This window comes from Anabrus simplex, chromosome 3 (genome assembly GCF_040414725.1).
Source record: "Anabrus simplex isolate iqAnaSimp1 chromosome 3, ASM4041472v1, whole genome shotgun sequence".
Lineage (NCBI taxonomy): Eukaryota > Metazoa > Arthropoda > Insecta > Orthoptera > Tettigoniidae > Anabrus > Anabrus simplex.
In genome coordinates, this window is record NC_090267.1 from 243711087 (window position 1) to 243723275 (window position 12189).

The 12189-nt window shown below is 42.8% G+C and overlaps 1 protein-coding gene across 1 annotated transcript in view; it reads right to left on the reverse strand.

Annotated features, from left to right (window-relative positions):
• Window positions 1-12189, reverse strand: part of LOC137498899 (mite allergen Der p 3-like) — an 88683-nt gene that overhangs the window by 66191 nt on the left and 10303 nt on the right. The window contains exon 3 of the mRNA XM_068226646.1: window positions 9111-9202. Within this exon, the coding sequence (XP_068082747.1) occupies window positions 9111-9202 (92 nt within the window). The remainder of the gene's footprint in view (window positions 1-9110; window positions 9203-12189) is intronic.

Here is a 12189-nt window from a genome sequence, read left to right on the forward strand (position 1 = left end):
ATTTGAGGACTGTAGGTGACCTGAGCGTCGTAATGAGGATGAAATGATGATATAGACGACACATACACCCAGCCACAGTGCCAGCGAAATTAACCGATTCAGGTATCAATTTCCGACCCTTCCGGGAGTCGAACCGGGGACCCCTATGACCAAAGGCCTGCACGATAACCATTTAGTCATGGAGCCGGACAATCTGTAATGCTGGAAGAAGACGTACGAATATAGGCATGTACAGTATACATGTGAATTACCATCTTTATTAAATGCTTTTATTTATTTCATGATGTCACTGTTTTTTTCTTTTGTGTGTGTATCTGTGACGCATTTCGGTCACCCTTTTATTTTGTTAAAATGTCAGAGGAATATGACAAAAGGTCATTTGTCTTATGTTTCTTGTATAATCGGGAAAGTCGCGAACTAGCTTATGAAGTGTTTTAGAGTACCGTAGTAGATATTGATGACTGAGAAACGAATATAATGTCTAAAGTCAAGTATTATTTTCGTTTGTTTTCTATATTTGTGGTTTGTCAATGTTAAGATATTAATTTATCGTAAAATTGTGTTCGATGTAAAGGTGAACTATTCATGTAAGCGTAATCCGTGGCTATTCAATTAAAGCTAGCGTGAAGACACACCGTTGTGTTAAGCGATGTATATTTCATCAAGGGAAGTTACGAGGCGAAATGGATAGAATTTGTTACAAGGATTGCTATTCCAAATTCTTTTGAAATCTACTAGAATTGATGAGAGGATATTTTCTTATATGAGTCACCTCCATAGTTTGGAAATAGCCCCTGTTTCATCGGATTAGTGCCTTTTAGGTTTTAGGAATGCATATTTAGGAGTGCAAATACACGCCTCCATCCCCTCTGTATTTCGGGCCATTTATTCAACCTGTTCCTTTTCTGCTAAGGCCCAGTAGTTGGGTATGAGGTACTCCCATTTCATTTGTGTAAGTGGTGCCTTGATGGCAATTAAGTGTAAAGTCTGGTATTGTCTTTAATAGGCCTGAAAACTGAGAGCGGGTCAGCTCTTTTAAGTGTTGGAAATGTGCCTCTAGGAGGCTTGAAATTATTAGGGAGCAAGTGCTCCAGGTATTAGGGGATTTCTGCCCTTTGTAATTTTATGCTTCTCAAAAAATTTGATCTGGAAGCTCAAAAGTTGCAAAGATAGGGACTTGTTGCCAAAGTGTGTTAAAAGATGAAACCTTGGAGTTTTGTAGGCCGGGTACCATTGTTATCCCAACTAGTTAGAAGTTGTTAAGTTTTATTGTTACTTGTTGTTTCTTTTAAAAAGAAGGAATATAACCTTTGTTACAGTTTTAAATTAACTTTGATTTTTGTAGTTAGACCCATTCACCCCGGCACATTCTTTCACCTCTGCTAAGCCACCAAACCACGGTAACAGTATCATTCTATAGTATTGCATGTGCGGGTCAGTGCTCGACAGACGTGTTCGGTTCGCGCATGGAAGAGAACACCAGCAGGGCATTTTTCGTTCATCATTATTTTCAGGTGAATAAAAATAAAAGGACAAATATGTTTTATAAAGCCACCATCTGTCGAGATGACTGAATAAAAGATTGAGAGGCTGGTGAATCTGTAATGAAATGAAATAAAATGGCGTATGGCTTTTAGTGCCGGGAGTGTACGAAGACAAGTTCGGTTCGACAGATGGAGGTGTTCTGATTTGAGGACTGTAGGTGACCTGAGCTTCGTAATGAGGATGAAATGATGATATAGACGACACATACACCCAGCCACAGTGCCAGCGAAATTAACCGATTCAGGTAACAATTTCCGACCCTTCCGGGAATCGAACCGGGGACCCCTATGACCAAAGGCCTGCACGATAACCATTTAGCCATGGAGCCGGACAATCTGTAATGCTGGAAGAAGACGTACGAATATAGGCATGTACAGTATACATGTGAATTACCACCTTTATTAAATGCTTTTATTTATTTCATGATGTCACTGTTTTTTCTTTTGTGTGTGTATCTGTGACGCATTTCGGTCACCCTTTTATTTTGTTAAAATGTCAGAGGAATATGACAAAAGGTCATTTGTCTTATGTTTCTTGTATAATCGGGAAAGTCGCGAACTAGCTTATGAAGTGTTTTAGAGTACCGTATTAGATATTGATGACTGAGAAACGAATATAATGTCTAATGTCAAGTATTATTTTCGTTTGTTTTCTATATTTGTGGTTTGTCAATGTTAAGATATTAAAATATCGTAAAATTGTGTTCGATGTAAAGGTGAACTATTCATGTAAGCGTAATCCGTGGCTATTCAATTAAAGCTAGCGTGAAGACACACCGTTGTGTTAAGCGATGTAAATTTCATCAAGGGAAGTTACGAGGCGAAATCGATAGAATTTGTTACAAGGATTGCTATTCCAAATTCTTTTGAAATCTGCTAGAATTGATGAGAGGAATTAACAGTAAAATGTTTGTAAGTCAAGTTGTGAGTTATGGTTTTGAAAATATTAGCTCAGATGTGCGGAGAGAGGTGGTTAGTTGTCACAAAGTGTTTGTGTAACGGCATTGTGGGTCACCCAAGAGAGATATTCCATATTATTGTCGTATCGAGAATGTGTTAAGCGAGTATTCGAAGTCTTGCGAAATGAGGAATAAAGGATTGTGGATCATGTTGTTGAAATACTCCTTCCCCCATAAAGAATAAAAAAACAATAGTGATTGCACATATGCGCACAGGTACGTGGGTGGATCAAAAGGTTAGTTGCACTAACGCGCCGCAGCAGCGCGCTGTGTATCGCAAACGTGGGCAGAGCTAAGAACGGGACAGGCACTGCCCACACGTCTGTTAGGCAGGTCGCTGTTGTTTCTCGTCTAGTATTGTGTGAATAGCGGCCAAATGCAATGGCGCGTCAACTGTACGTTCACTCCAAATATGAGGTGCGTGCGACAATCCGATTCCTATGGGCCAAAAGGAAGAATTGCACGGACATTCATAGTGAAATTAGTGCTGTGTATGGGGAGCGGGCCATTTCCCGGCAAGGTATCATAAAGTGGTGTCAGCAATACGAAGCCGGACCCACGGATATCCCGGACAACCATCGCGAAGGTAGGCCCGCAACGTCCAGGACCCGTGCAAAGGTCAGCAGGGTGAATGCGATCATTAGAGAGAACCGGCGCATTACACTGAGAGAAATCGGTACACAATTCAGCACGTCGTATGGCAGTGTGTTCGCCATTGTTCACGAGAACCTTGGATATCGTAAGCTGTGTCAAAGATGGGCCCCACGTATTCCCGCCGATGAGCACAAGGGACAACGTTTCCAATCCTCCCTGGCATTTTTGCAACGCTATGCCGCAGACGGCAAAGTGTTTCTGCGGCGATTCGTCACAGGCGACGAAACGTGAGTCCACCACTTCACCCCCGAAACGAAGCGAATATCAATGGAATGTGTGCACCCCTCATCACCACAACGAAAGAAGGCCAAGGTTCAACCTTCAGCCGGTAAGGTTATGGCGACAGTGTTCTTTGACATGGAGGGTTTCCTGCACGTGGAATTCGTGCCGAAAGGAACGACGATCAACACGGCGTCGTATTGTCAAACGTTGCACCGGTTGCGTAAAGCGATTAAAGAGAAGCGCCGCGGAAATTGAGCGCCGGTGTGATTTTGTTGCACGATAACGCAGCACCTAACAAGACCCGCCAAACGAGATAACTGCTGCAGCGTTTCAAGTGGGAGGTCTGGCAACATCCATTCTACAGTCCCGACCTAGCGCCATGTGACTTTCATCTGTTCGGTAAGCTCAAGACGGAGGTCGGTGGTCGACGTTTCCAGACCGATGAGGAGGCGAAGGCCGCTGTCTCCGAGTGGTTGCAGAACGCTGGCGGATATTTCTATGCATCTGGCATCGACAAGTTGGTTGTGCGAACGCAGAAATATTTGGAGTCTCTCGGAAACTATGTGGAAAAGTGACGTTACAGTGTATGTCGTTATAGTCGTGTTGCTGTTGTATAGGTGGTGTAATAGATGGCCATAACTTGGAAGTGCAACTTATTTTCTGATTTGCCCTCGTACATTTTATCTAAATCACATTTCATTAAAATTGGTCCAGTGGGGAGTTGTTGGAGGGTTGAAAAAAAACGCATTGTGTTTTAAATATATCGATTATTATTATTATTATTATTATTATTATTATGGGTACCGAGAAAATTAGATATGTGGTTCGCGTTATATAGCTGTGAGCTCATATTCGGGATAAGCTGGATTCGAACCCCACTGTCCCCAACACTGGCGAAGGTTTTCCGTTGCATCCCATCTTCACACCAGGTAAATTCTGGGACTGTAATGACCAATACCACGGTCGCTTTCTTCCCAGTTCTAGCCCTGTCATATAGCATCGTCACCTGAGACCTGTCTGAGTCCCTGCGACCTTCAACCCATAGGAAAGAAACCATTTAAATAATTGCAGACCAAATGCTGTCACTACACACCAGTGGTATGTTATGAAGTTTTGTAAGCTACTGAATGCTTGGTTCCTACTTCCTACTCTTGAGGTAAGGGGGAACTTCTTACAAAAAATTCTGGGCCCACCTAAACATTCCTGAGGTCAATGCAGAGTTTTACTCAAAATTGAAAAAGCTCGCACTTGCTATGAGGAAGCGCCGTGTTATGTTTTACGGTTATCTGTTTCGAATACTGACAAAAGAATATCTGGGATATTTATTGATCTAATCATGTCTTGGAAATGTATCACTCCAGGGGCAACTACAAAGGAGGATCTGGCCAGCGTCTCTGAAATACTGCTTCAAGAAAGAAGTAAGCTCAGGACTAGGTACACGAGATAAAGAATCTTCGGTAAAGAATGGGTAAACGACCTGGTGCAAAGTGGTCTGCATTCTCCATCAAAATGAAAAAGCACGGGAAGGACTGATAAGCGTTCACCGTGGCTTAGCCGTCTTAACAGTCGCTAGAGAGGAGAACGTTTGGTTCAGACAGTGCTTTTTAATGTTCTAGAAGACTGCTGACACTCGATGCCCCCACTTAAAGTACACTGACGTATTGAGAAACTATTTTTAGAGCGAAGTTGCTGCAGTCTGGCATCTCCTGTTGTGCTATTATCAACCTACATTTGGACCAGGTTACCTCTAACATAATGATAATACCTCTATATATAAAATTAGACTTTTGTCCGTAGATTGATCAGAATTTAAAACCAATCAATCAATCAATCAATCAATCAATCAATCAATCAATCAATCAATCAATCAATCAATCAATCAATCAATCAATCAATCAATCAATCAATCAATCAATCAATCAATCAATCAATCAATCAATCAATCAATCAATCAATCAATCAATCAATCAATCACTCAATCAATCAATCAATCAATCAATCAATCAATCAATCAATCAATCAATCAATCAATCAATCAATCAATCAATCAATCAATCAATCAATCAATCAATCAATCAATCAATCTCTGCATTTAGGACAGTCACTCAAGTGGCAGATTCCCTATCTGTTGTTTTCCTAGCCTTTTCTTAAATGACTGCAAAGAAACTGGAAATTTATTGAACATCTCCCTTGGTAAGTTAGTCCATTCCCTAACTCCCCTTCCCATAAACGAATATTTGCCCCAATTTGTCCTCTTGAATTCCAGCTATATCTGGAAGCAAGTCGTCTCCTTTTCCCCAAGTCTTCCCAGCCCAAACTTTGCAACATTTTTGTAACGCTACTCTTTTGTAGGAAATCACCTAGAACAAATCGAGCTGCTTTTTTTTATTTTGTCCAGTTTCCGAATCAAATAATCCCGGCGAGGGTCCCATACACTAGAACCATACACTATTTGGACTCTTACCAGAGACTTATATGCCCTCTCCTTTACATCCTTACTACAACCCCTTAACACCCTCATAAACGTGTACAGAGACTTTTACCCTTTACTCACGATCCCATTTTTGTGATTACCTCAATGAAGGTCTTTTCGTATATTAACACCTAGCAACTGATTTAAACCCATCCCAGAGTATGTTTACATATTACATTTACATTTTTATTTACCCTTTTCCACCGATCATAGTTACTTTTTAAAACTCCCCCATGCCTGTTTCTTCAGCCATATAGTACTTCTTATTAGTCCTATTTTTAAGACCTTCCTTGCTATCACATTTATTTTTAACTACCACAAATACAGCTTCGTGATCGCTAATACCATCTATTACTTCGGTTCCTCTATACAGCTCATCGGGTTTTACCAGCACTACGTCCAGGATATTCTTCCCTCTAGTGGGTTCCATCACTTTCCGAGTCAGCTGTGCTTCCCACCCTGCGCACTTAACGGAATGATGGCAAAGAAGTATTCATGGTTGTCTGCGGCTTGGCCATACCAGCTCTGGAACTTTGGACTGCTCGTTAAAATGTGTGGTTTTTCATTTGATGGTTTATTTCAAATGATAGCTTTGTTTTGAATCACGACGTTTCCACTGACGTCATTATAATGACCTATGTTGATTTCAGTTGGGGAAACCGCTAATACAGTCTTTCTGAGGATAAAAAAGGCAGGTGGAGAGTAATTGCCTGCCATTATCATGAAAACTCCCCAACTTGATTGGGACTGATGGTAGCCATTACAATGAAACTTCCCTAACCCATTCTTTACATGAGAAAATACGTATGGTGACTTCCCTGTAGCGTTTCTGGAGTAACGTTTAGAGCTTTTCAATTTAGTACAATCTAACTCACAACGTGTACACTACCTAATCTAGAATTCTGTAGCGAAGCACTGGTACATCAGCTAGTTAATAACAAAGTGATTACTTCCTCATTGATCTTTTTCTTCTTGACATCAGTATTTTCTCTTGCTTACACTCACAGTTACCGGGCGAGTTGGCCGTGCGATTAGGGGCGCGCAGCTGTGAGCTCGTATCCGATAGATAGTGGCTTCGAATCCCACTGTCGGCAGCCCTGAAGTTGGTTTTCCGTGGTTTCCCATTTTCACACCAGACAAATGTTGGGGCTGTACCTTAATTAAGGACACGGCCGCTTCCTTCCCACTCCTAGGCCTATTCTGTCCCATAAGACCTATCTGTGTCGGTACGACGTAAAGCAAATAGCAATAAAAACCCACTCACAGTTACCACTAAGTACTCTAACATTATTTAAAGGAGTTATTACCAACACATGTTCCTTCCTGTAACACCGAACACTTTGTAATATAAAACAAAACCACGCAGGGATTCTTGATTTATGTAAGACCAAAACCACTGAGTGGAATTAGTTGTATTCTCCTTCTCAGGTAATGGAACTTGCAGACATCATATGGACGTCTCACATCTGAAAACTTCCTAATTTGCTGCTGTACGGACTTAGGAACAGCGATTCAGTACTAAAAACTGAAGGCTCTATTCCATTCTTATATCTGTCGGCTTTCTTAAAAACGAGTGTAGTTTTTATTTTACACTGACTGACAGTGCAAATGCAACACCAAGAAGGAGTGGTTCGAAAGGGATGAAATTTGGGGAAAAAACAGAGACGGCACGGTCGAATAATTGATGTTTATTTCAAACCGATATGCAGGTTACACAATGCGCACGGCATCGACTCAGTAGGATGTAGGACCACCGCGAGCGGCGATGCACGCAGAAACACGTCGAGGAACAGAGTCAATAAGAGTGCGGATGGTGTCCTGAGGGATGGTTCTCCATTCTCTGTCAACCATTTGCCACAGTTGGTCGTCCGTAAGAGGCTGGGGCAGAGTTTGCAAACGGCGTCCAATCAGATCCCACACGTGTTCGATTGGTGAGAGATCCGGAGAGTACGCTGGCTACGGAAGCATCTGTACACCTCATAGAGCCTGTTGGGAGATGCGAGCACTGTGTGGGCGGACATTATCCTGCTGAAACAGGGCATTGGGCAGCCCCTGAAGGTACGGGAGTGCCACCGGCCGCAGCACATGCTGCACGTAGCGGTGGGCATTTAACGTACCTTGAATACGCACTAGAGGTGACGTGGAATCATACGCAATAGCGCCCGAAACCATGATGCCGCGTTGTCTAGCGGTAGGGAGCTCCACAGTTACTGCCGGATTTGACCTTTCTCCACGCCGACGCCACACTCGTCTGCGGTGACTATCACTGACAGAACAGAAGCGTGACTCATCGGAGAACACGACGTTCCGCCATTCCCTCATCCAAGTCGCTCTAGACCGGCACCATGCCAGGCGTGCACGTCTATGCTGTGGAGTCAATGGTAGTCTTCTGAGCGGACGCCGGGAGTGCAGGCCTCCTTCAACCAATCGACGGGAAATTGTTCTGGTCGATACTGGAACAGCCAGGGTGTCTTGCACATGCTGAAGAATGGCAGTTGACGTGGCGTGCGGGGCTGCCACCGCTTGGCGGGGGATGCGCCGATCCTCGCGTGCTGACGTCACTCGGGCTGCGCCTGGACCCCTCGCACGTGCCACATGTCCCTGCGCCAACCATCTTCGCCACAGGCGCTGCACCGTGGACACATCCCTATGGGTATCGGCTGCGATTTGACGAAGCGACCAACCTGCCCTTCTCAGCCCGATCACCATACCCCTCGTAAAGTCGTCTGTCTGCTGGAAATGCCTCCGTTGACGGCGGCCTGGCATTATTAGCTATACACGTGTCCTGTGGCACACGGCAACACGTTCTACAATGACTGTCGGCTGAGAAATCACGTTACGAAGTGGGCCATTCGCCAACGCCGTGTCCCATTTATTGTTCGCTACGTGCGCAGCACAGCGGCGCATTTCACATCATGAGCATACCTCAGTGACGTCAGTCTACCCTGCAATTGGCATAACGTTCTGACCACTCCTTCTTGGTGTTGCATTTGCTCTGTCAGTCAGTGTATCTACTTTTGCATCCGTGTGCGTTAATATCTATATAAAGTACAGCTCGCTGTGTTACTCGCATTATGTGATCTGTAAGTGGAATGATGTTGACTCTGTTGGTGAAAATTTAACAACTGAAATCAAATATAACATTGAGTTTTAAAAACTAATTGAGATTTTTGGATTCTTTTGCACTCAAATCTTTTTATTATTAGGTAAACTTAAATTCTCCCTTGATGTGTTAATCTCAAATATCAAATGACTTACCCGTCTACACAATGGGCGGCTGTGAGTATCCATCTGTCACTTATAATCGTAGCTCCACAGTAAGAATTGGGGCTTATACGCTGGAGACGAGCCTGAAAATGAATGTAACCTTTTAATAATTTTTTGGACGATGATGTGTGTGGTCTACAGCATTATTATCGGTGTGTATTACGTGCCTGACTCACTACGATGCAGTGTAGCAATATTATTTATTGTACTTCTGGGGCAAGGTTGAACATTAAAATTGTGTCTATTACAACATGAGTTTCATCTCCGCACGTTGTTTCATATATATATAGTATATACACTTTTTTTTTTGCTGTTTGCTTTACGCCGCTCCGACACAGATAGGTCTTATGGCGACGATGGGGCGGGAAAGGCCTAGGAATGTGAAGGAAGCGGCTGTGGCCTTAATTAAGGTACAGCCCCAGCATTTGCCTGGTGTGAAAATGGTAAACAACGGAAAACCATCTTCAGGGCTGCCGACAGTGGGGTTCGAACCCATTATCTCCCGGATGCGAGCTTACAGCTGCGCGCCCCTAACCAGACGGTCAACTGGCCCGGTCATATATACACACACAAGATACACCGGTAATAATGTTTCTATACGTTTATACACACACACACATAAATAGATAGATAGTAAAAATCAAATAATGGAAAAACATTGCAAATATAGGATGGCTAAATAGTGAAAACCGAAATCCAAAATTAAAAGAAAGAAGGCTACTCAACCAGTAGTTACGCATCACCTCACTGCGACCCGAAGCATTTAACATTCAGTTTTACGCAGAATATCTATTTTCCATGAACAATGCTTTCCTGTGTATTGGTGCATGTCCTATCCAAGATAAACTGAAATAGCCAATAAATAGTTATTGCTATCATTCGGAATGCAGAAATAAATTCTCAATAAAATATTTCTGTACATCTATCTCCCAATACTTCTATGTGTCAAAAAACGTTTTTAGGATCCGTAGTAGGGTGTTAGTGATGCAATTACAAAAATCGTAATTACCTACACTAGACTGGCCATGGAGTACAGCCAGTTGCCTAAGAAGTTTCTATGCACTTATATCCTATTTTCCTTTCTTTCTCTTCCTTCTGAACCACCGCAATTTACATTTCTCTTTATGTCTTCCTGGCCTCTCTGCCTCCAATGGTGTATTTCTTTTTTCTGAGCGTACAAAGATTCGTATCTTCCAGGCTTGCTTTCCCCCCAGCCCATCCCTGACTACATCCCAAGCTCCGTGTCACAGTGAGGTGTTGCATGACTTCAGGGTGAGTAGTCGTTAGAAGCCAACCTCCAGATAGCGGGTGTCCTCTGGAGTATCTATTCTTACTCCGGCATGCGAGGCTTGGATGAAAGTCGAACACTTAATTCCCTATCTACTCGTTGGACCAAGAAACGAACATATCTTCTACTTCTTCTTCTTTTTCATCTTAAGGAGTCTTATGAGAATCTGTTTTTAAATAATAAACGCGTTTTTGTTGTTTCAGTTCTGTGCAGAAACTTAATCATTATTCTTGTGAAGATAGCCTGCTACGATTCCTTGTTGCCTCCAGGGTTGATGGACAGAGTTTTCTTCCCGAAAGCTCTTTCTTGATTATCAAATAAATTGAAGTCATTATTGGTGACAAACTTGATAAGATGCAGAAATCGCCTGAAGGTCCTGTAATCACCGGAAATAATGTGGTTGAACCGAGCAAGAAACTTTTGGAAACCGCGGTGTTTGCACCAGTTGCTGTCAAGATTGAGGATCATTTGTCTCTGAACTACTGTCAGGGAATTATCTTCCTCGGGGTCTTATTTGAAGCCTATGATGGAAGATCTTATGTAGAGCTTTGTAGGTCTGGAAGTTTTCGACGTTAAATGGTTCAAGAGGATTGTCGGTGCCAAATTTTATTTTCACCTTTGGTTTCCGTGTCTCCTTCTGCAGAGGAGGTCGTGGAGGTGCACACTTCATATTCGCAGATGGTGGCAACGACGGAGAAAGATGGTAGAGAATTAGATGAAACAAGGATGCCAAATAAATTGTCCTAGTATCGTTCCTCCTTTATCCACTCAACAACAAGAATATCTCCAGTGATCTGGGCAGTTCAGGACTAGGAGATGTTATAGTCCGAATTCCGAAACCGACCACTTGTGACTGACAGGGGGCTATGGGCGTCTGTAACCTACTCAGCTCAAACGTGTACAGTGAGGAACTACCGCTACGTATTCAGCTGGAGGCAGCTGCAGTTCGCACCCCGTTGCCAGTATTGACACGGTGCGCAAGTTGTACTCTCCACTGGATTACGATTTCAACTTACAAGAGCTAGACGATCGGGTTGCTCAGTTGCTTGCTCCTTCCCTCTTACTTGCGGATGTAAACGATCGTAACACACACTCCTGTTCTCAGTATTCCTGCACTAAATGGAGGATTTTTGAGCGATTGATCAGCCAATTCCATTTCCGGGTGAGCAACTCATGGAATATTCTATCACCTGAATGTCACGTTTTGGAATAAAGAACAGCCCAATCTCCGAAACGCTGGGCTGCTTCGTCGGTCGAATATACCGTACTTCTCCATATCCACAGTAATTGCCATTGAGGAGCTGGGGTCTGTTGACGATTACGTTTGTTCCATTTCAAGTGAAATTCTGGCTGCTGCAGAGGAAACAATACCTTCATGTTCGGTGTATCCTTGTAGACAACAGGTACAATGGATCAAAAACATTTCAGTAGCAATATTAGATCATCTATGGGCTTTTAATCATTATTAATGCCATCCTACGATGGCTAACCGTGTTACCTTCAACCGCCTACGTATTTATTCGAAAGACTAAGCTAGTTACTTTGTAAAAGTATGTATTTTACATGACAGAACATACATCACAAGTGTGGACAAAACTCTGCGTATCGTCGAAGTCCCTAACACACTGATAGTTCCTGGAGTATCTATAAATGAATACATATTTACGATTCCTTCCGACATTGTGGATCACATCGCGTCAAATTTTACAAATACGTCGTAATCTGGGAGATATGACACTGATTTAACTGCCAGGTAAAAGTTCGGAGATCTTGAAATAATAC